This window comes from Saimiri boliviensis, chromosome 17, assembly GCF_048565385.1.
Source record: "Saimiri boliviensis isolate mSaiBol1 chromosome 17, mSaiBol1.pri, whole genome shotgun sequence".
In the NCBI taxonomy this organism is placed as follows: Eukaryota; Metazoa; Chordata; class Mammalia; order Primates; family Cebidae; genus Saimiri; species Saimiri boliviensis.
In genome coordinates this window covers 21,413,710-21,437,564 of record NC_133465.1, presented here as the reverse complement: position 1 = coordinate 21,437,564, position 23,855 = coordinate 21,413,710, and the positions used below count along the sequence as shown (strand labels likewise).

The 23,855-nt window shown below is 42.7% G+C and overlaps 1 protein-coding gene and 1 long non-coding RNA gene across 4 annotated transcripts in view; both read left to right on the top strand.

The window, feature by feature from the left end:
- YWHAE (tyrosine 3-monooxygenase/tryptophan 5-monooxygenase activation protein epsilon) overlaps positions 1 to 23,157 on the top strand; it is a 53,552-nt gene extending 30,395 nt beyond the window's left edge. Inside the window, exons 2-7 of one of the 3 annotated variants that reach the window (XM_010339962.3) lie at positions 8,098 to 8,297; positions 13,304 to 13,410; positions 14,004 to 14,210; positions 14,796 to 14,932; positions 19,327 to 19,373; positions 22,151 to 23,157. In XM_010339962.3, the coding sequence (XP_010338264.1) occupies positions 8,098 to 8,297; positions 13,304 to 13,410; positions 14,004 to 14,210; positions 14,796 to 14,932; positions 19,327 to 19,334 (659 nt within the window). In that variant the 3' untranslated portion in view covers positions 19,335 to 19,373; positions 22,151 to 23,157. Of the gene's footprint in view, positions 1 to 3,416; positions 3,450 to 8,097; positions 8,298 to 13,303; positions 13,411 to 14,003; positions 14,211 to 14,795; positions 14,933 to 19,326; positions 19,374 to 22,150 lie in introns of all 3 variants that reach the window. The other 2 variants (XM_074388338.1, XM_003929332.3) reach the window with 2 other exon arrangements.
- Positions 14,939 to 17,064, top strand: LOC141581817 (uncharacterized). The gene is made up of 2 exons (XR_012514582.1): positions 14,939 to 15,431; positions 15,764 to 17,064. It is a non-coding gene; the product is annotated as an uncharacterized LOC141581817 (long non-coding RNA).
- Positions 23,158 to 23,855: the final 698 nt, after the last annotated feature.

Sequence of the window (23,855 nt, the reverse complement as noted above, 5' to 3'; positions counted from 1 at the left end):
GTTTTTCAGAGTTTATACAACCGTGGTTATGTTTTTTTTTTGAGATGGAGCTTCACTCTTGTTGCCCTGGCTGGAGTGCTGTGGTGTGATCTTGGTGCACTGCAACCTCCACCTTCCGGGTTCAAGCGATCCTTTTGCCTGAGCCTCCCAAGTAGCTGGGATTATAGGCGCCTGCCACGAAGGCCTGGCTGAGTCTTATAGTTTGAGTAGAGATGGGGTTTCACTGTGTTGGCCAGGCTGGTCTTGAACTCCTGACCTCGTGATCCACCCGCCTTGGCCTACCAAAGTGCTGGAATTTCAGGCTTGAGTCACTGCACCCAGCTGATTGCTTAATCTTGAAGGAGTGGTGTGGTTAGTAGTGTGCACGTGTACTCCCAGTTACTTGGGAGGCTGAGGCAGGAGGATCACTTGAGGCCAGGAGTTGAAGGCTATAATGTGCTGTAATATGGGCCTGTCAGTAGCCTCTGCACTGCATACAACCTGGGCGGCATAGGGAGACCATGTCTCTTGAAGCAAAGTGTCTCCTGACTCAGGCTACTTCTAAATCTACTACCTTAAGGGATGGTGAGGGTAGGGGGTATTAAGAGGAGTCAGTGGGATTTTAAAAATGAACAACTCCTACATATCAATTATTAAAAGAGAATTAAATGTTTGGCAAAGTATCTGAATAGATTTTTTTCTCCAGAGAACATACACAGAAGACTCATAAGCACATGGAAAGCTGTTCAAGGCTTAGTTATCAAGGAAATGCAAATGAAAACTACAATGAGATACAGCTTCACACCCACTAGGATGACTAGTTTAAAGAAAAACTGACAAGTGTTCCTGAGGATGTGGCCAAATTAGAACCCTGCATTGCTGGTAGGAATGTAAAAGTGGTGCCAGTACTGTGGAAAAGTCTGGCATGTCCTTCCTCAAAGAGCTAGTCACCATATGATCCTGAAGTTCCTCCTAGGCTCCTGCTCAAGGGAACTGAAAGCACATTCATACAGAAACTTAGAAGAATGTTCCTAGCAGCATTGTTGATAATAGTCAAAAGGGGAAACAACCCAGATGTTCATTATCAATGGATTTTTTCTTTGTCTTTTTTCTTTTTTTTGAGATGGGAGTTTCAGTCTTGTTGCCAAGGCTGGAGTGCAGTGGGGTGATGAGAAAGCGAAAACTTTCTTCCTTCTTGCTGATAGGGAGGAAGTTTTAGTGGTCTGAATAGAAGATCAAACCTGCCACACTATTCCCTTAAGCCAAAGCCTAATTTGGACCAACCCTCTAACTCTTTTCAAATGTAAGAAAGCTGAGAGAAATCAGAAAGTACAGATTTTTATAAAGCTGGAAGTTGACAGCTTTTTCTTTTTCTTTCCATTTCCTTCTTTTTTCTTTTGAAACGGAATCTTGCTCTTGTTGCACAGGCTGGAGTGCAGTGGCGCACAATCTTGGCTCACAGCAACCTCTGCCTCCCGGTTTCAAACGATCTGCTGCCTCAGCCTCCCTAGTAGCTGGGATTACCAGTGAGTGCCACCATGCCCGGCTAATTTTTGTAACTTTAGTAGAGATATGGGGTCTTGCCATGTCTCTTCACACACACACACACACACACACACACACACACACACACACGGTCACCCAAGAGCTGTTGGAGTTGTGTAAGGAGAGCAATGTTTTTATTCGTGGTAACACAACAACATTCTGTAACTCATGAATCAAGGCATAAGAGTTGCTTGAACTCTGGAGGTGGAGTCTGCAGTGAGTTGAGATCGTACCACTGCCTGGATGACAGAGGAAGACTCTGTCTCAAAAAAGAAATAAAAATACAAAAGTTTTTCTGTGGGTAGTAAATGCGAACACAGATTCATTCTGTAACTCATGAATCAAGGAGTATATTTCAGCTTTCACAATTTACTCTTAAGAATTTTTCTGGGTGTGGTAGCTCTTGTCTATAATCCCAGCACTTTGGGAAGCCTAGGTGGGGAGATTGCTTATGTCCAGGAGTTCCAGACCAGGTTGGGCAGCACAGCAATACCCCATCTCTAAAAAAAAGATTTTTTTTTTTGTGGTGGAATCTTGCTGTTGTCACCCAAGCTGGAGTGCAGTCGTGTGACATCGCTTACTGCAACCTCCGCCTCCTGGGTTCAAGCAATTTGCCTCAGTCTCCTGAGTAGCTGGGATTACAAGCGCCCACCACTATGCCTGGCTAATTTTTTATATTTTTATTAAAACAGAGTTTCACCATGTTGGCCCAGCTGGTCTCAAACTCCTGACCTCAGGTGATCTGTCCCCCTCGGCCTCCCAAAGTGCTGGGATTATAGTACAGACGTGAGCCACCGCACCCAGGAAAAAGGATTCTTAAAAAGATTTTTTAGAAGAATCCAGTGGGTGTAGTTACGTGTACCTGTAGTCCAAGGAGGGAGAGGCAGGAGTTTGAGGCTGCTATATGAGTTATGAACCGGCTGCTGCACTCCAGCCTGGGTTACTAGGCGAGACCTTGCTGGTAAAAGAAGAAAAGAATTGAGTCTGAAGATGTGAAATCTCATGCTAAAAAAACTTCGACAGATGAAGACTGGCTTGTTATAGATGAGCAAAGAAGGTAGTTTCTTAAGATGAAATCAAATCCTGGTAAAGATACTGCAAATATTGTGAAAATTATAAAAGATGTAGAATGTATTACATTAACTCAGTTGATAAAACAACCGCAGGGTTTGAGAGGATTCACTGTAATATTGAAATAAGTTTTTCTGGCTGAGTGCAGTGGCTCAGGCCTGTAATCCCAGCACTTTGGGAGGCTGAGGTGGGCAGATCACCTGAGGTCAGGAGTTTGAGACCATCCTCACCAACATGGTGAAACCCCATCTCTATTAAAAATACAGAAATCAGCCAGGTGTGGTGATGCCCACTTGTAAGCCCAGCTACTGGGGAGGCTGTGGCATAAGAATTGCTTGAACTCTGGAGGTGGAGTCTGCACTGAGCTGAGATGGTACCACTGCCTGGATGACAGAGGAAGACACTCTCAAAAAAGAAACATAAATAAAGAAGTTTTTTTTTGTGGGTAGTAAATGCTGGTTGGATAGTGTCAGCTGCTACGGAGAAGTCATGCAGGAAAGGAGAAGCCCATCAGCATGGCTGACTTCATTGTCTTGCCACAGCCACTCCAGCCTTCAGCAGCCATCACCCTAGTCAGTCAGTAGCCATCAGTATCAAGACAGAACCTTCCACCAGCTGAGTGTTAACAACTTGCTGAAATCTCAGAAGAGCATTAGTATTTTTTCTTACCAATAAAGTATTTTTAAATTAAGGTATGTTCATTGTTTAGACATGCTGTTATACATTTAATAGACTACAGTGTAGTTTAAACATAACTTTTTATGCACTGGGAAACACAAAAATTCATGTGACTTGCTTTATTGCAATATTTTTTTTTGCAGTGCTCTGGAACTGAACCTGCAGTGTCTTCCAAGGTATGCCCGTACCTGAAATGTGCATAAGAGACAAATCTGTAGAGGTGGAAAGTAGATTGGTGGTTGACTCGGGCTGGGGCTCGGGTAAATGTGAAGTGATTGTTAATGGGTTTGGGGCTTTTCTTTCTGAAGTGATGGAAATTTAAGATGATGATTGCAGAAGTCTGTGAATATACTGAAAACTGTTGAATAGTTTATTTTTTTTGGAGACGGAGTCTCGCTTTGTTGCACAGGCTAGAGTGCGTCTCAGACCCAGGAGGCTTACTGCAACCTCGATCTCCTAGGTTCCAGTGATTATGCTGTCTCAGCCTCCCGAGTAGCTGGGACTGCAGGCGGCTGCCATCATGCCTGATTCATTTTTGTATATTTAGAAGAGACGGGATTTTGCCTTGTTGGCCAGGCTGGTCTTGAACTCCCAACCTCAGGTGATCCACCTGCCTTGGCCTTCCAAAGTGCTGGGATTACAGGCCTGAGCTACCATGCCTGGCCGAGTGGTACACTTTAAGTGGGTGAATTGTATATAGATAGAGCTGTTTTTAAATAAAGGGATAACTGCTGCTTTTTGTAATATCACCTCACAGTCCTCTGTGCTACATTGTTTTGTGCATACCTAAAAATGAAGGCATTTATGCTTGAATCTGGAACACTAGACTATCACTGAGTGTATTCAGTATTTCCCCTTGCATTATAAAAAGTCTTGTTGAAATTTGAAGAAATGTGAAGAAAATTAAATCATATGTAATACTATTCAATATGTAATTGTTAAATTTTTGGTAGTATTGGACATCTATGCATAGTTTTCCTGTATGTAATACTGTAAAGCCTTACAATTAAAAGAATTAATTGTGCTGTTTTTTGTTTAGGTGGGCTACTTTTGATTTGCTTTGTGATCAGTTTAGAAAGTTTAATTACAGGTTCACCTCTGATTTATGTTTGATGAATTACATACGTGTAAAGCTATTATTGTTTTAGGTTTTTTTTTTGAGGTGGAGTCTCGCTCTGTTGCCAGGCTGGAGTGCAGTGGCATGATCTCTGTTCACTGCAATCTCTCTCTTGCAAGCGATTCTCCTGCTTCCGCCTCCCAGGTACCTGGGATTACAAGGATGCACCACCATGCCTAGCCAGTTTTTGTATTTTTAGTAGAGACGGGGTTTCACCATGTTGGCCAGGGTGGTCTCCATCTCTTAACCTTATGATCTGCCTGCCTTGGATTCTCAAAGTGCTGGGATTACAGGCGTGAGTCACTGCACCCGGCCAAATAAAGCTATTATTAAATAAAGGAGGATGACTTCTGCTTCTGTAATGTTAGCACACAGTTCTCTGTGCATTGTTTTGTGTATATCTAAAAATGAAGGCGTTTATACTTGAATCTGGAACGGTAGACTAACATTGGAACAGTAGACTATTACTAGTTTATTTTGAGAATAAACTAGTATGGAAGTGAGGTTACTTCACTGCTGCTAAATTTATCCTATTTCATGACTGTGGTTTACAAAACAAAATTGGGCATGTTTCAGTTGAATGCTTTCAGACTCCTACAAATGAATGAATGAATGAGTGGTGTTTTTTTTGTTTGTTTGTTTGTTTTTTGTTTTGTTTTTTAAATACAGAGTCTTGCTCTTTCACCCAGGCTGGAGTGCAGTGGTACCATCTTGGCTCACTGCAACCTCTGCCTCCCAGATTCAAGCCGATTCTCTTGCCTCAGCTTACTGAGTAGGTGGGATTACAGGCGCGCGTTACCACACCTGGCTGATTTTTGTTTTTTTTTGAGACGGAGTTTCTCTCTTGTTGCCCAGGCTGGAGTGCAATGGCTCGATCTCGGCTCACCGCAACCTCTGCCTCCTGGGTTCAGGCAATTCTCCTGCCTCAGCCTCCTGAGTAGCTGGGATTACAGGCACGCGCCACCATGCCCAGCTAATTTTTTGTATTTTTAGTAGAGACGGGGTTTCACCATGTTGACCAGGATGGTCTCGATCTCTCGACCTCGTGATCCACCCGCCTCGGCCTCCCAAAGTGCTGGGATTACAGGCTTGAGCCACCGCGCCCAGCCTTTTTTTTTTTTTTTTTTAAAGTAGAGATAGGGTTTCACCATGTTGGCCAGGCTGGTCTTGAACTCTTGATGTCAGGTGATTCGCCCTCGGCCTCCTGAAGTGCTGGGATTATAGGCATAAGCCACCTCACTTGGCCCAATTTAGTAGTGTTTTATGAAGTCACCATCTCTCTCTCTCTCTCTTTTAAAATTATACTTTAAGTTCTGGGGCATGTGCAGAACTTGCAGGGTTGTTGCATAGGTACACACATGCCATGGTGGTTTGCTGCCTCCCTCCCCACCTACCACCATCAGGCATTTCTCCCATTATCTCTCCCCAAGTCACCACCATCTCTTACACATAGCAGTTAAGATATGCTTATGCTTAGGGTGTTAGTGAATGCTAAGGATGTTATTTAAATGCAGATTATTTTATTTTATTTATTTCTTTTTTCTTTTTTATTTTTTTTTTGAGACGGAATTTCGCTCTTGTTACCCAGGCTGGAGTGCAATGGCGCGATCTCGGCTCACCGCAACCTCTGCCTCCTGGGTTCAGGCAATTCTCCTGCCTCAGCCTCCTGAGTAGCTGGGATTACGGGCACGCACCACCATGCTCAGTTGATTTTTTTTTTTTTTTTTTTTGTATTTTTTTTGGTAGAGACGGGGTTTCACCATGTTGACCAGGATGGTCTCGATCTCTTGACCTCGTGATCCACCCACCTCGGCCTCCCAAAGTGCTGGGATTACAGGCTTGAGCCACCGCGCCTGGCCCTTTTTTTTATTTTTTATCTGTATTCTTTTCAGATGGAGTCTGGCTCTGTCGCCTAGGACGGCATACAGTGGCGCGCTCTCAGCGCACTGCAACCTCTGCCTCCTGGGTTCAAGTGGTTCTGCCTCAGCTTCTCAAGTAACGGATTACAGGCGCGTACCACCACATGTATTAGTAGAGACGTTTTCAGCATGGTCTCCAGGCTGGTCTTAAACTTATGACTTCAAATGATCTGCTTGCCTCAGCCTCCCATTGTTCTGGGATTAGAGGCTTGAGCCACTGTGTCCAGCCTGTCTTTGTTTTTATTTTACTTTATTTTAGAGATATAGTCTTGCTCTGTCATCAGGCTGCTGTTAACTGGTGCAATCTCGGCTCTACTGCCTCCACTAGGTTGATCTCAAAACTCCTGGGCTCAAGTGATCCACTGCAATCTCTACTTCCTGGGTTCAAGCGATTCTCCTGCCTCAGTCTCCTGAGTAGCTGGGACTACAGTTGTATACCACCACACCCAGCTAATTTTTGTGTTTTTATTAGAGACAGAGTTTTACTATGTTGGCCAGGATGTTCTTGATCCGACTTCTTCATCCGCCTGCCTCGGCCTCCTAGAGTGCTGGGATTACAGGCATGAGGCAATGCGCCTGGCCTATTTTAATTTTTTTTTTTTTTTTAAAAGGAGGAGTCTTATTCTGTGACCCAAGCTGGAGTGCAGTGGTGTGATTTTTGGCTCATTGCAACCCCCGCCTCCCTGGTTCAAGCAATTCTTCTGTCTCAGCCTTCCGAGTAGTTGGGATTATATAGGCATGTGCCACCACGCCCGGCTAATTTTTGTATTTTCAGTAGAGACGGGGTTTCTCCATGTTGGCCAGGATGGTCTCGATGTCCTGATGTGATCTGTCCACCTTAGCCCTCCAAAGTGCTAGGGTTGCAGGTGTTAACCACTGTACCTAGCCTCTATTTTTATCTTTTAGAGATAGGGTCTCGCTACGTTGCCCAGGCTGGTCTTGAACTCCTTCACTCAAGTAATTCTCCTGTCTCGCTACCCAAAGTGCTAGGATTACAAGTATGAGCACTTGTGGCCTAAAATGCAGATTCTTGAGTCTCATCACCAGAGTTAAACATGGGTAATGTTGGCGAGCCATGTGGCAATAATGGCATCAGAAATATAGTTTTTATTTATTTAGTGAGTTTCTATATCTTGTACTGTTTGTGGCTCTTTGCATTGACATGCTGTTGTATTAACTATTTCCCTATGCTTGGTATATATTCTGTGGCTTTTCTGGGCCCCTTTCTTTGCTTGCCACCTAGTGGTAACAAATAGGAGTCATCAGAAGTCACCAATGAAGGAACTTCATAGGAGGAAGGACAGAAAACACCCAGTTTGTGTTTGTGGCTAACCATATTTTCTGTATATTTTTGCTGTATGAATGAATTTACCTTCCTCTCTTTTTTTTTTTTAATACTGCTTTTGCATTTATTTGTAAGCAATACGTTTTAGAACCTGCAAATTCTTAGTCTTCCTCTTAAACTGGCGGCTTATTTATTTTGCTTTAAAATGGTTAGGTGTACCTAATTTACCTTATGTAATGAGAGGTGCTTTCAGACCACAGTGAATTGCATGAGGTAGTGTATGACGTCTTCCTGATTCCATAGGGCTTACATTCTGGATTCTGTGTATTGTCTCCTAGTTTCTTTTACATGTTTTTGGTTTTTTTATGCATATTAGTTTTGATGATTATGAAATTATTTTTGTTAATTTTTTTCCAGTAGCTTGACAAAAAAACACCTACTTTGAAAGGATATGTTAACAAAACTTCAAATTTCTAAGGTCTGACTTTCCTTTTCCCATCTAGAAATGGTGGAGTCAATGAAGAAGGTAGCAGGGATGGATGTGGAGCTGACAGTTGAAGAAAGAAACCTCCTATCTGTTGCATATAAGAATGTGATTGGAGCCAGAAGAGCCTCCTGGAGAATAATCAGCAGCATTGAACAGAAAGAAGAAAACAAGGGAGGAGAAGACAAGCTAAAAATGATTCGGGAGTATCGGCAAATGGTGCGATTGTTGTGCAGTTAGGGCTACCTGTGGCTGCACACTAAGAGATGGAGAGTAAAAGAGACTCTGTTCATATCACTTGTATTACAGCATAACGGTTCTGTTATTATTCTTTGTGCCTAGTTTATAAACTCAGCTCTCCCATGGGTTTGTATGTATAGGACAAAACATACTATGTATCAGGTTTGCTATTATCCATGGTTTCAGTACATCCACTGGTGGGTCTCAGAATGGATCCCTCTCGGGTAAGGGGGAATTACTGTATTTTCAAGTGAAATGATGAGTGTTGGGTTAATTTATCCCATTCCTTTTTTTTTTTTTTTTTTGCGGAGATAGTGTCACCCTTGTTGCCCATGCTGGAGTGCAATGGCGCAGTCTCAGCTCACTGCAGCCTCTGCCTCCAGGGTTCAAGTGATTCTCCTGCCTCAGCCTCCCAAGTACCTGGGACTACAGGCATGCACCACCATGCCCAGCTAGTTTTGTTTTGTTTTGTTTTCTAGTAGAGACGGCGTTTTACTGTTGGTCAGGCTGGTCTAGAACTCCTGACCTCAGGTGATCTACCTGACTCCGCTTCCCAGAGTGATGGGATTACAGGCGTGAGCCACCACTCCTGGCCTCATTCCTGTTTTTATTGAAAGACTCAGTTTTTATTTTTTATTTTATTTTATTTTTTGAGACGGAGTTTCGCTCTTGTTGCCCAGGCTGGAGTGCAATGGCGTGATCTCAGCTAACCGCAACCTCCGCCTCCTGGGTTCAGGCAATTCTGCTGCCTCAGCCTCCTGAGTAGCTGGGATTACAGGCACACGCCACCATGCCCAGCTAATTTTTAGTATTTTTAGTAGAGACGGGGTTTCACCACGTTGACCAGGATGGTCTCGATCTCTTGACCTCGTGATCCACCCGCCTCGGCCTCCCAAAGTGCTGGGATTACAGGCTTGAGCCACCGTGCCCGGCTAAGACTCAGTTTTTATATCCAGTCTTGTAGTTTTTAATTTTCAGCGTCTATACAACAAATTATTTTGAGGAGCGGGTGGTGGTTATTGTTAATATGTCCTAATTTTTGCTTTTAATTCCTATAGTTTTAGAAACATGTCTCCAAGGAAAGGGGGCTTGTTTCTTTTGAGTGTCTGGCTGAAGCCTCGGGCTTGGACCTGTCAGTTTCTTGGCTGTAGTCATCGGCATTTTAGCTCACAGCCTTGTGCACACGATTATATTGTAGTAGACCTTTTAGATCTTAGTGGATTTTTGTCTTATATGGATTTGGCTACAGAATATTTCAGGGCAGAGGTGAACAACTTTTTCTCCTGGAAGCTTCAGAGGGTAGTGTTCAGTTTTGAGCACTGCAGGACCAGACAACAGATTTAATTTTTGTTCTGGTAACTGAAACTCTTCATTTACTATTAGAAATGATGCTTCAGCCGGGCGCGGTGGTTCAAGCCTGTAATCCCAGCACTTTGGGAGGCCGAGGCGGGTGGATCACGAGGTCGAGAGATCGAGACCAACCTGGTCAACGTGGTGAAACCCCGTCTCTACTAAAAATACAAAACATTAGCTGGGCATGGTGGCACATACCTGTAATCCCAGCTACTCAGGAGGCTGAGGCAGGAGAATTGCCTGAACCCAGGAGGCGGAGGTTGCGGTGAGCCGAGATCGCACCATTGCACTCCAGCCTGGGTAACAAGAGCGAAACTCCGTCTCAAAAAAAAAAAAAAAAAAAAGAAATGATGCTTCATTGTAACTTCAGTATTTGTGTTCCTCTTGCGTGCCACACAGTTTGCCTACTTAGTGGGGTGCAAAGATGAAATATATGATTACTAGTCTCATGGAGGCTGAGTTTTTTTTTTTTTTTGGAAAGGGACTTTCATTCTTATTGTACAGGCTGGAGGGCAATGGTGTGATCTCTGCTCACCGCAACCTTCATCTCCTGGGTTCAAATGATTCTCCTACCTCAGCCTCCTGAGTAGCTGGGATTACAGGTGCCTGCCACCAGCCCTGGCTAATTTTTGTATTTTTAGAAGAGGCAGGGTTTCACCATGTTGGCCAGGCTGCTATTGAACTCCTGACCTCAGGTGATCAATCTGCCTAGGTCTCCCAAAGTGCTGGAATGACAGGCGTGAACCACCGTCTGGCTTGGTCATTGTTTTTTTCTTTTAACAGAATAGAACATATCAGAGTCGGACACTATAAGAATTATTTAATGAAGTTATTTTACACATTGTGTGTGTGTATATACTTGTAGGTCTTGTTCAAAAAAGTTCGATAGCCATTACTCTAATGCAACGGTTTGTAATTAGAGGTGATTTTGTCCTTCAGAGGACGTTTGACAGTGTCTGGAGATATTTTTGATTGTCACTGCATGGAGGGTGCTCCTGCATCTACTGGGGTTGAGACTGGGTTGCTGCTGACCATGCTGCTATGCACAGCACAGCCCCCACAGCAAAGAGTGATTCTGCCCAAACTGCCAGGAGCGCTGCTCTTGAAGCTGATTGTGGTGGAAGAGACAGGCACTTAAGCACATGAAAGAGAGTAGGGCGGGAATTACAGGGCAGGTGGAAAATGAGCATGGCTGGGAGACGGAAAGGTGGGGGAACCACACTTACTGAGTCGCCAGCTCTACTGGGCACTGTCCTGAGTGGGGAACTATTTTTATTTTTTGTATTTGTGCAAGGTAGTAGTTGAAATCTTTAAAATGGCACTGGAAGGCGAGATGCACAAACAAGGGTTTTGAGTGTTTGGTAATATAACTGAGGTCACAAAGAAAGTTGTGAGCTAGGGCTGGGAATAGTGGCTCATGGCTGTAACCCCAGCACTTGGGGAGATGGTGGCAAGATGCTCGCTTGAGCCCAGTAGTGGGCAAATAAGACCCTGTCTTTAAAAATAACGTTGTAATCTGGGATTGATGTGTTAACCACTACCCTGAAATATGTGGATCAAAGAATTTTGATGGTCAGTAGACAAGTTTCGTGTCACAGAGAAATGAGGAAATGAAAGTGCTGAAGAAAGAAGCCCATGAGCTGTGTTGTGGGATTTGGGCTAGCCAGGAGAGGAAGCTGGAAGCAGAGAGCGCAGCCCATACAGTAAGAGAAGACATGGAAAATTCAAGAGGCCGATGTCTTAGATGAGATATGTGCACTTAAAAAGAAGGAAAAAGTTAAAAAAAAAATTTTTTTCAGATGTCTTGATGAGTCCCTGAATAGAAATAAGAAGGGAGGAACTGGAACAGGAAGCATGGGCCAAGAGTGGAGTGTTTTCAATTCAGACTTGTAGTGTGGAGCAGCACGGTCAGGGTATGGACAGGTGCAAGTCTTGGAGTCTGTTGCATGGAACATGGCCACACCACACGTTGGTATGATTTCAGGTATTGCATAGATTGGCTGTAGAAACTCAGTGAATGTGGGAGAAGGGCATAGAGATCTATTGATGATAGAAACTGAGAAATGGAATGTAGAATATCAGCTTGTTGAGGAGAAAGGGTTTAAGAGTAATAGGAAGGCAGTCATTGAATATGTGAGGAGCTTCGGAGAAGTTAGAAATCTTCCTTTTCCTGGCTGGGTGCGATGGCTCACACCTTTAATCCCAGCACCTTGGGAGGCTGAGGCAGGTGGATCACCTGAGGTCATGAGTTCGAAACCAGCCTGAACAACATGGAGAAAGCCCATCTCTACTAAAAATACGGAATTATCTGGGTATAGTGGTGCATGCCTATAATCCAAGCTGCTAAGGAGGCTGAAGCAGGAGAATTGCTTGAACCTGGGAGGTGGAGGTTGCGATGAGCCGAGATCATGCCATTATACTCCAGCCTGGGCAACAAGATTGAAACTCCATCTCGGGGCTGGGTGAGGGGGAGAAAAAGGGAAATCTTCCTTCTCCTAGAATAGTCTGTTGGAACCAAGCCATCAGGGAGGTGGTTTATTTAGAAAATAGTTGTTTTGCTTGGGATAAGTATGAGATTATAGAAGAAAAAGTAAGAAAATGTTGTACAGTAAAAAGATGATTCCAGGGACATGAGAGGAACCTCATGAAAGGCAGAGCAGCAGTGCCATGTGTTAATAGAAAGTAGAAAACAAGCTGGATGTGTACGTGTAGATGTGGTGTATGCTTTCAGCAGCATCAGTGGATAGAGATGGGTGGCAATAGTTACTTCAGTAGATAGGTTTTTGGTGTCTTAACTAGTTACGGATCTCTGCCACTAAAGGAATTGCCTGTTGAATGTTGTTAGGAATGTGACTGTTGAAATCAAACTGCCTGTGTTTAAATTTTAATTCTGTCCATTGCAACCTGCCTGGGTTCAAATCCTAGGTTTGCTCATTAAAAGTTGATCTTGGAGTAGTGTGCTATGTTGCTGCCTTGTGAAAGAAGCATCAGTGTTCAGTTTTGGTCATTGGTAATTCTATAGCTGGACTGTGAAGAGGGTGTGGGGGGGCTGGCGTATGTGCAGTGTGTGTGCAAAACTTAATTAATAGGCCGGGCGCGGTGGCTCAAGCCTGTAATCCCAGCACTTTGGGAGGCTGAGGCGGGTGGATCACGAGGTCGAGAGATCGAGACCATCCTGGTCAACATGGTGAAACCCCGTCTCCACTAAAAATCTAAAAAATTAGCTGGGCATGGTGGTGCGTGCCTGTAATCCCAGCTACTCAGGAGGCTGAGGCAGGAGAATTGCCTGAACCCAGGAGGTGGAGGTTGCGGTGAGCCGAGATCGCGCCATTGCACTCCAGCCTGGGTAACAAGAACGAAACTCTGTCTAAAAAAAAAAAAAAAAAAAAAAAAAAAAAAAAACTTAATTAATAGCATGCAGAAAGGAAAAAAGATACTTTAAATAACCTAGAGGCAGCTTTTCTCTGCTTCTGTGTCAAGAGGGAAAAGGGAGTTTGAGAGGAATACTAATTCTTTTTAATACTAAGCTCTTTTCCTGAAAACCAGAGATAGATAGAATGTTTGTAATAATTTGTTGAATTTTCTAGACTTAATATGATTAAAAAAAATTTTTTTGTTGTTGTTTTTTTCAGGTTGAGACTGAGCTAAAGTTAATCTGTTGTGACATTCTGGATGTACTGGACAAACACCTCATTCCAGCAGCTAACACTGGCGAGTCCAAGGTTTTCTATTATAAAATGTAGGTTTTATACTAGAAGGGAAAATGTAAGATTGAAAGTTGGTCTTTAATTATAACTTTTTTCTATGTAGGTTTTCAACTTTTATTTAAGAATAATTGCTTAATGTTAGAAAGATAGCCAATGTTGGAATAAAAAGATGGTCAGGCTATTAAAACGTATTCGCTTTGGCTTATTAAATTCTTCTGCTTTTGTAAGACCTATCCCATTCTATTCCTCTAAACGGCATACATTTCACAGTGCTTAGTGTTTTATTTAGAAATTTTACTTTCTGATTAATATACTGTCACACCATTCCTTGGAACCACTTGCTTAATTCTAGTCTGTCAGGTGTTAATTTTGTTTATATTTTTATTTTTTAGACGTGCCTCAGTTAATTTTCTTGAGATTTTTGCTTATATTTAGTAATATGAAATGTCTAAGGTGAAAAATGAAACAGTCATTTCTGAGTGTTTAAAATTACTGAAGTACACCTGCTAGTTGTTACATGTTTTTGTCAAATAATTTCATACAGTTTAGAACAGTTTTATTTTCCTTTAAAAATCATTGTTCCTGGTTTAATTTTTATTTTATTTTAATTTTGGTTCTGTTTTAGGAAAGGGGACTACCACAGGTATCTGGCAGAGTTTGCCACAGGGAATGACAGGAAGGAGGCTGCGGAGAACAGCCTTGTGGCTTATAAAGCTGCCAGTGATATCGCAATGACAGAACTTCCGCCAACGCATCCTATTCGCTTAGGTCTTGCTCTCAATTTTTCCGTATTCTACTATGAAATTCTTAATTCCCCTGACCGTGCCTGCAGGTAAGTTGTGGGGAAGAGCAAAAGCTCTCCGCATGAAAGTTCAGGGTAGCTATTTGGGCTTTCCGTATTGTTTCTGGGCCCTGCCTTTGTAGACTTGGCTGAGTACTTTTGGCTCTTACTGAAACTGCTTTGGATAGTATTAAAACAGATCTCTCAACCCACTAGCATAGTGGTCAGGAGAAGTATTTTGATGTGGGATAGTTCTGTTGTTGGTAGATAGAAAATGTTAAAATGAGGAGAGAAATTATACTTGTTTTCATTTTTGTATATTAGTTTTCAGTCTTTTTTTTTTATATTGACTAGAACTTGGAGATACATTTTTTTGTGATGGTTTAGAGTGGAATTTGTTCTGTATATTTTATTGATAGATTTATTGTAGCATATCAGTAGCAGGCTTAAAGCATAGTAAGAAGTAGTGCTCCACATACCTTTATTTTAAGTTAATTTTTATTAGTTGTATTTGCTTTTTTAATATCATTGTCACTTACACATTGGAATAAACGAAGAAAAGATTGCTGTCTTCCTGTTCTTTCTAATTTTGATCTGGGACTTAATCTTTATAATACATTTATTTAAATACTCTAGGTTGGCGAAAGCAGCTTTTGATGATGCAATTGCAGAACTGGATACACTGAGTGAAGAAAGCTATAAGGACTCTACACTTATCATGCAGTTGTTACGTGATAATCTGACACTATGGACTTCAGACATGCAGGGCGACGGTAAGGAAACAACTTCAAGGAAAACAGACATCTCTTTGAGTTGCAGCATTTGGTTTTAAATTCCTTGGGATGTCTTTACGTCAAGCTGCAATTTAGACTCACCGCCTGCCTTCTAAACTGTGAGATTTTAACTAGTGCCTTTGTAGGAGATGGTACTAAAATACTGTGCTCCATTTCTGGAGACTTTTACTGCATCCTTTACACTGTTTCAAGTATGGGGAAACACCGTCTCTACTGCAAATGCAAAAATTGGCCGGGCACGGTGGCAGGTCCTGTTGTCCATGCCACTTGGGAAGCTGAGGCAGGAGAATTGCTTGAACCCGGGAGGTAGAGGTTGTAGTGAGCTGAGATTGCACCACTGCACTCCAGCATGGGCAACAGAGCGAGGCTCTGTCTCAGGAGAAAAAAAAAAGTCTGATGCAGTCCCTGATTTTTGATTGATTGATTGAGATAGAGTGCAGTGGCGCTACTTGTGCTCACTGCAACCTCCACCTCCCAGGTTCAAGTGATTTTCCTGCCTCAGCCTCCCTAGTAGCTGGGATTACAGGCATGTGCCAGCACATCCAGCTAATTTTTGTATTTGTTTTTTTGTAGAGACAGGGTTTCACCTTCTTGGCCAAGCTGATCTGGAGCGCCCAGCTATTTCTATTTTTAGAGATTTTCAGGCCAGGCGCGGTGGCTCACGCCTGTAATCCCAGCACTTGGGAGGCCAACATAGGCGAATCACAAGGTCAGTAGTTCAAGACCAGCCTGGCCAACATGGTGAAACCCTGTCACTAATAAAAATTAAAAAATTAGCTGTAATCCCAGCTACTTGGGAGGCTGAGGCAGGAGAATCACTTGAACCCGAGAGGTGGAGGTTGCAGTGAGCTGAGATCATGGCATTGCATTCCAGCTGGGGCAACAGAATGAGACACTGTCTCAAAAGTTTTCATTGCAAACACTTTAACTAGAGTATTTTACTAAATCGTGATGTTGAGTTTGTGTGTGTTAATGTTTACTTTAAATAATACAAAAGCCCAAATTTGTTACATTTGTTGATTTTAAAGGAAATTTTATTGTGTCTCTAAAGAATCATTTTTATCCCCTGGTAGATTGTTGAGCAGGGATGGAGAAGAGGACAAATGAGTCTGATATGAGCATTATAAGATAGTTTTAAATTTGCTTTTGGTGGTGGTAGGGGGGTTAGAAACAAAGTTTGTTACCCATTTTAGCTCTGGTTCCTTTAAGAATGTTTCTTACAACCGGGCGCTGTGGCTCACGCCTGTAATCCCAGCACTTTGGGAGGCCGAGGCGGGCGGATCATGAGGTCTGGAGATCGAGATCATCCTGGCTAACATGATGAAACCCCATCTCTACTAAAAATACAAAAATTAACTTGGCATTGTGGTGTGAACCTGCAGTCCCAGCTACTCTGGTGGCTGAAGCAGGAAATTTGCTTGAACCTGGGAGGCGGAGGTTGCAGTGAGCCAAGATTGCACCACTGCACTCCAGCCTGGTGCCTGGTGACAAAGCGAGACTCTGTCTCAAAGAAGATTTCTTAGGCTGAAACATATGTTGCATTGCCTGAGGCTAGCTGTAGTTCTGTTGGTGAAACCACTTACTGCATTGTCTTTGGAAGTGTTACACTTTCTGAAAATGCCTCTGAAAGTGCGCCTGTATGTTTCTTTGGAAGGATCAGATCAGATTTGTGAGTTTTGGGTTATGATACTGAAGTGAGAATTAGGTGATTGAGCTTTTAATGCTTACTGGCTCTATGACATGTTTAGGATTTGACTAGATGAGGATTGGTGTGAAATATGTGATGAATGGCCGGGCGCGGTGGCTCAAGCCTGTAATCCCAGCACTTTGGGAGGCCGAGGCGGGTGGATCACGAGGTCGAGAGGTCGAGACCATCCTGGTCAACATGGTGAAACCCCGTCTCTACTAAAAATACAAAAAATTACCTGGGCATGGTGGCTTGTGCCTATAATCCCAGCTACTCGGGAGGCTGAGGCAGGAGAATTGCCTGAACCCAGGAGGTGGAGGTTGCAGTGAGCCGAGATCGTGCCATTGCACTCCAGCCTGGGTAACAAGAGCGAACCTCTGTCTCAAAAAAAAAAAAAAAAAAAAAAAAAGAAATATGTGATGAATGTAGAACCTGCTCACACACTGCCAGCAGTGCCAGATGGAGCCACAGAACACTTCTCAAACATGGCATTTCAGGCACCTGCTACAGCCATACCAGCCCTTGGGACTCAAAACTAATTCACCAACTCTGAACAATGGCTTCTAGCTTTAAAATTCTGTTCTAGGCCTGTTGCAGTGGCTCATGCCTATAATCCCAGCACTTTAGGAGACCAAAGTAGGAAGGTTGCTTGAGCCTTGGAGTTGAAGACTAGCCATAGTAAGACCGTGTTTTTTTTTTTTTTTTTTTTTTTTTTAAAGAAAAAAAAAAAAAAAGGCCAGGCACAGTGGCATGCGCATGTAATCCTAGTTACTTGGGAGGCTGAGGCAGAAGATTTGCTTGAATCTGGGAGGCAGAGGTTGCAGTGAGCTGAGATTGCACCACTGTACTCTAGCCTGGTGGGGTGACAGAGCAAGACTTTGTCGCAAAAGACAAAAAAGCCAGGTGTGCCAATGCATGCTACTCGGATGGCTGAGATTCAGGGATCTTGAAGCTGCAGTGAACCTTGATGGCACCGCTGCACTCCATCCTGGATGACTGAGCAAGATGCCATGTCTTTACCAGAAAAATAAATGTTTTAACAACAACTATGAAGGAGAATGGCCAAACAGCTGTGGACTCCCCAGTCACCCCTGCTTAGAGACTAGTATCTCTCTGCCTGTTTGAGAGCATGGAAGGAAAGCATGTGGAGAATTTGGGAAGCAGGATTAACTTCAGGAAATGATGTCCCTCTCACCTCAGGGGCATGTTTTTGAGAGTAGAGGCAATAAAGGTGACCTGGCTTGAATGTTTGTTTTTTATTTAAAAACATTTGATGTCAACTCCTAACCAGATCAGATTACAAAATGAAATGGTTTTTGGTTAGTAGTGCTTCTGTAGCTCATCATCACTGCTAACCAGTAGGTGATTTATCAACGTAGACTGCTTGTCGGTCAACATACAGAACTAAAGATAACCCTTATTCTTTGTTTTTGAGTATAGTTTTAGGAAATGGATCATCTTAAAATAGGGTAGTACCTTTGCAGTTTCTTCTCTTTTTTGAGATGGAGTCTCACACTGTCACCTGGACTATAGTGCAGTGGCGCTGTTTCGGCTCACTGCAACCTCTGCCTTACGGGTTCAAGCGATTCTTCCGCCTCAGCCTCCTGAGTAGCTGGGATTACAGGTGCCTGCCACCATACCCAGCTAATTTTTTTTGTATTTTTAGTAGAGATGGGGATTTCACCATGTTGGTCAGGCTGGTCTCAAGCTCCTCACCTTGTGATTCACCCACCTCGACCTCCCAGAGTGCTGGGATTACAGGTGTGAGCCACCATGCCTGGCCTTGCAGTTTCTTTAAATCTACAGAATTCATTTGTGTTCAATTCCTTGTTTAGTCTGTAAATTAAACAGCTGATAAAATTTGGTTAAGCAGACTAATTTTCATTTAATGTTTATTAAATGAAATATTTTTATTGATGAAATGTTTCAAGTCATGAAATAGTTCAGCAGTGAAAAATTCAGGTAGTCTATTGACATTCTGGTACAACTAACAAACTCCAAATACACTAATAGATGTGAGTACAGAGAAATTGTTCATCAGTTTGAGAGGCTGGATTTGTCAAACAATAATAGCATTACTTTTTTTTTTTTTTTTTTTTTTGAGATTGCATCTCGCTCTTACCACTCAGGCTAGGGTGCAGTGGTACGATCTTGGCTCACTGCAACCTACGCTGCCGCCGCTGTGTGCACCCCTCCACAACCCCCCACCCCCCAATTTAAAATGATTCTACTGCCCCAGCCTCCTCAGTAGCTGGATCTGCAGGCACATGCCACCAGGCCTGGCCGTATTTTGTTTTTTTTCTTTGAGATAGAGTCTTGCTCTTGTTGCCCAGGATGGAGTGCAGTGGTGCAATCTCGGCTCAATGTAACCACTGCCTCACGGGTTCAAGCGATTCTCCTGCTTCAGCCTTCTGAATAGCTGGGATTACAGGCATGCACCACCATCCAAGGAACTCTTTTTTTCTCTATCTGTACCTTTCAAGAGGATATTCTTACATCCTCCTCAAAGTAAAAGGAATGAATAGACAGATTGTGTTTTTTGGAGTGAAGTTTATAGGAAGTAAAAAAATCTCAAGTCTGGCTCCTTTATCTTTGATGCTTTCCTTTGTCCTACTCTGTTGGTTTATTTTTCTTGTAATGTTGCCTTCATATGATTGCTCTCCCTCCCTTTTTCCTTGCAATATAGATTCCTAATGGAAAACCCAACTCTTCCCTTCCTAAATGCTCCACTTTGTAAGTCATGATCATGGCTCAGTGAATTCTGCTTTCGGTTTGGTTCCTCACTAATCATGCTTGCGTCTTTCCATCCTGTTGCTTACAAACCGCCTGTCCACCTTCCAGGGCGCCTTTTATGGCCTGCTTCTCCTGCCTACTTGTGGTTGGGTGTGATGTATATACCAAAGTTATGTGGAACTTTTGCAAATCTTATGGTTGCTTACGAGTGAGTTGTGTTTTAGTGTTGTGTTTTAAGTATATTTTGGCAGTGGTTTGCTGTTAATGAGAGCGAATGTTCCTATCATGTTTCCTAAGTTTGAATATGTTACTGTCCTTTAAAGAACATTGGATGCCTATCAGTTTTTTTCATCTGTAAGCCATGGTGTTTTTTTGTTTGTTTTGTTTTTTTTTTGCCTTTGCATATTTTTTTTTCTGTATAATGAGTTTAAGATCTTCGTGTATCTTAAGTAGTTTTTTAATTAAAAAAAAAAAATTTGAGACGAAGTTTTGCTCTTGTTGCCAAGGTTTCAGTGCATTGGTGCACTCTTGGCTCACCACAACCTCCGCCTTCTGGGTTCAAGTGATTCTCCTACCTCAGCTTCCTGAGTAGGTGGGATTACAGGCACACGCCACCGTGCCTGGCTAATTTTATATTTTTAATACAGATGGGGTTTCTCCATGTTGGGTCAGGCTGGTCTGAACTCCTGACCTCAGGTAATGTGCCTGCCTCGGCCTCCAAAGTGCTGGGATTACAGGTGTGAGCCACCGCGCCCAGCCAGTTTTTTAGACGGTCTTAAAAAAAAAGACGGTCTTGCTGTGTCGCCCAGACTGGAGTGCAGTAGCATTCAAAGCTCACTGCAACTAGAACTCCACCTAAGCCCCTCAAGTAGCTAGGACTGTAGACACGTGACCCCATGTTCAGCCTATGTAGTTTTTTTTACTTTTTATTTGTCTATTTGTTATTTATTTTTTGAGATGGAGTTTCACTGTCACCCAGACTAGAGTCCAGTGGCACAACCTCTGCCTCCTGGGTTCAAGCGATTCTCCTGCCTCAGCCTCCTGAGTAGCTGGGACTACAGGGACATGCCACCATGCCTGGCTAATTTGTGTGTGTGTGTGTGTGTGTGTGTGTGTGTGTGTGTGTTTTTGAGACGGAGTGTCACTCTTGTTACCTAGGCTGGAGTGCAATGGCGTGATCTCGGCTCACCGCAACCTCCGCCTCCCGGGTTCAAGCAATTCTCCTGTCTCAGCCTCCCGAGTAGCTGGGACTATAGGTGTGTGCCACCATGCCCAGCTAATTTTTTTGTATTTTTAGTAGAGACGGGGTTTCACCATGTTGACCAGGATGGTCTCGATCTCTTGACCTCGTGATCCACCCACCTCAGCCTCCCAAAGTGCTGGGATTATAGGCGTGAGCCACTGTGCCTAGCCTTTTTTTTTTTTTTTTTTTTTTTTTTAAGAGGTGGTGATGGGGTTTCACCATGTTAGCCAGGATGGCCTTGATCTCCTGACTTTGTGATCTGCCCGCCTTGGCCTTCCAAGGTGCTGGAATTACAGTATGAGCCACCATGCCCAGCCCCACCTTTTTGTTTTTTGTAGAGAAAGGGCTTCACTGTGTTGCTCAGGCTCTCAGTAGTTTTTTTGAAGTTACATGTCAATGTCAAACCTTTCCATCACTGAAGAGATTTTAAAACTACCTTTATTGAAACCTTCATACTGTAACAACATTTACCATTTGGGGATGTTTTAGGCTGGTTAAAGCTGTCCTCAGTGTAAATGCCTCCTGTTGGTAGGCTGCTAGTCTGGGGATACTCATCCATCCTAATGAAATAATTTAACAGCATTAGGAATGGATGGTTATCTGAACGCTTAAGATTGTTGGGTTAATTGATTTTTCATTTATTTTGATTCAAACTAGTTAATTATGTAGGAATTATAAGTGGTTTGTTTAAAGTACAAGAGAATGTAACTTTTTCCTGTTAAATCATTTTTAAGGGAAAAACCTGCATGCTTCTTTATTTTGGCTGACTTGTTTAATGCTTACTAATAGGTATATGACCTTCCAGTGAATAAGCTGGCTTCCTGTTGCATGTCGTATTGCAGTTGAAACCCCCAGGGTAATCATCCTGTTCAAAGGGAAAAAGAGCATGAACGAAGTGTCCAAATGCTGTTCTTTAGTGACCTCAGTGGTCCGGTTTACTGTGAGCATGCTGTGTTTCACTCTGAAGGATCATCTGATTATAGTTCGGAGTATCTGGCTAAGACAAAAAAGGTGAAATACTCATTCACAACAGCCGAGCACCCCTCAATAAAATACTGTAGAACTTCTTGGGAACATTTTATTGCCCAGTTAACTATGTTGAAGCATTTCTGATAATTAGCTTGTGGGTAAATAAGATTTTGCAAAATGTTTGCAAAATACTCTTGATTCTTGAAGAGGTGAGGTTATTGAGGAAGAGTATTTTGACCCAAGATGTGTGTGAAAGCTTGAACATCCTTTTAGTAAGATGGTTTCCTTGGCTGTGTACTCGAAGGGCTCATTCAGCATAAAGGCATTGAGTCTTACTGCACATCAGTTTTTTCTCTTCTACTGACCTGTATTTTCAGGACCACCATCCCTTCTTGGTTTAGGCATCTCAGGTGTCAAGGATGATGGAAGTCCTTTGCCTGTCTGTGTTTAATACAATTGTGACAAATACAAGGAGTTTTATGCTTGGAATGACACCTTTGTTTGTGGCTACCAAAGCCTCATGTAGTCAGTATAAAATAATTCTTTTTTTTTTTTTTTTAAACAGGTGAAGAGCAGAATAAAGAAGCGCTGCAGGACGTGGAAGACGAAAATCAGTGAGACATAAAAGCCAACAAGAGAAACCATCTCTGACCACCCTACTCCTCCCCTCCCCACCCCTTGGAAATTCCCCACTGTCACTGAGAACCACCAAATCTGACTTTACATTTGGTCTCAGAATTTAGGTTCCTGCCCTGTTGGGTTTTTTTTTTTAAAACAGTTTTCAAAAGTTCTTAAAGGCAAGAGTGAATTTCTGTGGATTTTGCTGGTCCCAGCTTTTAGGTTCTTTAAGACACTAACAGGACTGCATAGAGGCTTTTTCAGCATGACCGTACTGTCTCCGTGCCAGATGTGGCAAGATCACCATTAGAAATGGAAATTACATGTGAAAGCCATTAGACTTGTAGCTGGTGCAAGCATCTAAGAGAGGTTAATCACACTGTAGAGGCAGAGGTGGGATCACTTTTCATTTTTCTAATTGTTTAAACCGTATTTTATACCAATGTTTGAAAGTAATTGGGTGTTAGCTTGAGATGGTTCAGGTTGTTTGGGGAGGGAGTTTGTTGTAATGGTTTTACTGTAAAAAGTGTTTGAAGCTCTGCTGAAATGTTGCTGAAAAGCATGGTGCTGGTAACAGTTCAACAATCCGTGGCTGCTCATTCTTGCCTACTTGACTCTCCCACTGAAGCAGGTTAGCGTTGGAGGTGGTGTGGAAAAGCCTGCATGCCTGTTCAATTCTTTGTTTCTCCTCCTTCCCCCTCCCCTCCCTCGTTCCCTCACTTCTCCCCTCCTTCGCTCGCTCAGCCTCTTTTGTTCAGTATGTGTAACTTGAAGCTAATTTGTACTACTGGATATCTGACTGGAGCCACAGATACAGAATCTGTATTGTTCTTACTGAAACACAGCATGGATTAACATTAAACTTAAATAAAACAAACCTAAATTAAAAATGCCAAATATCATTGCGCCTCCATCCTTTATACTTCTGAAATAAAATCTCTAGTCTAAACAGTATTATGTCTGCGTGAATGCGAAACATTCCTCCTTTCTTCCATAATAATTTGTTTGCTTCCCAAAGATGTGTATTTTGGGGAAAAAAATTGCGTATAATCTGGTTGTGAAGAACACTAAGTCAATTGATGACATATCTTGTCATCCAAAGCAGGTTGCAACATGGTATTTATTTTAATCATTAAAGTGCAGTATGAGTAGTGCAAGGTGTAACTAGGGATCATTTTCTAGCATAGTATTTTTGAGTTGTTTTACCAAATAAGGCTGAATGTCTTACAGTAATTCTTAGAGGTACCTGTGTGTGCCCTCCTCCAGAGGTCAGTGGCAGTAGTGGAGAATTAGTCCTTTGTTGGTGATGCATGCACACATTGCAGACGGTGGTAAACCAGCATCCCTTCCTGGAAACACTCAGTGTAAGAAGCATCCTTCCGTAGACCGTGGATACACCTGTGTGTCTAGATACCTGGTGACTGTGGATCTTTTTATGTTGCGCGTGTTGCGACTGCCTAACGTTGATGTACACCTGAGTTTGTTAGACCAGTCTGCTACTTTTGGACAGGTGCTGCAGTCGGTACCCTTGCAACAGTTTCTGCTTAAGTATTTGTGTATATCTGAAAGGTACATTTCTAGATTCCGTGTTGAGTAAACATTTTCCAGTTGATCGGTGCTCCCTCCTCATGCTTGACTCTTGTAAAATTAGA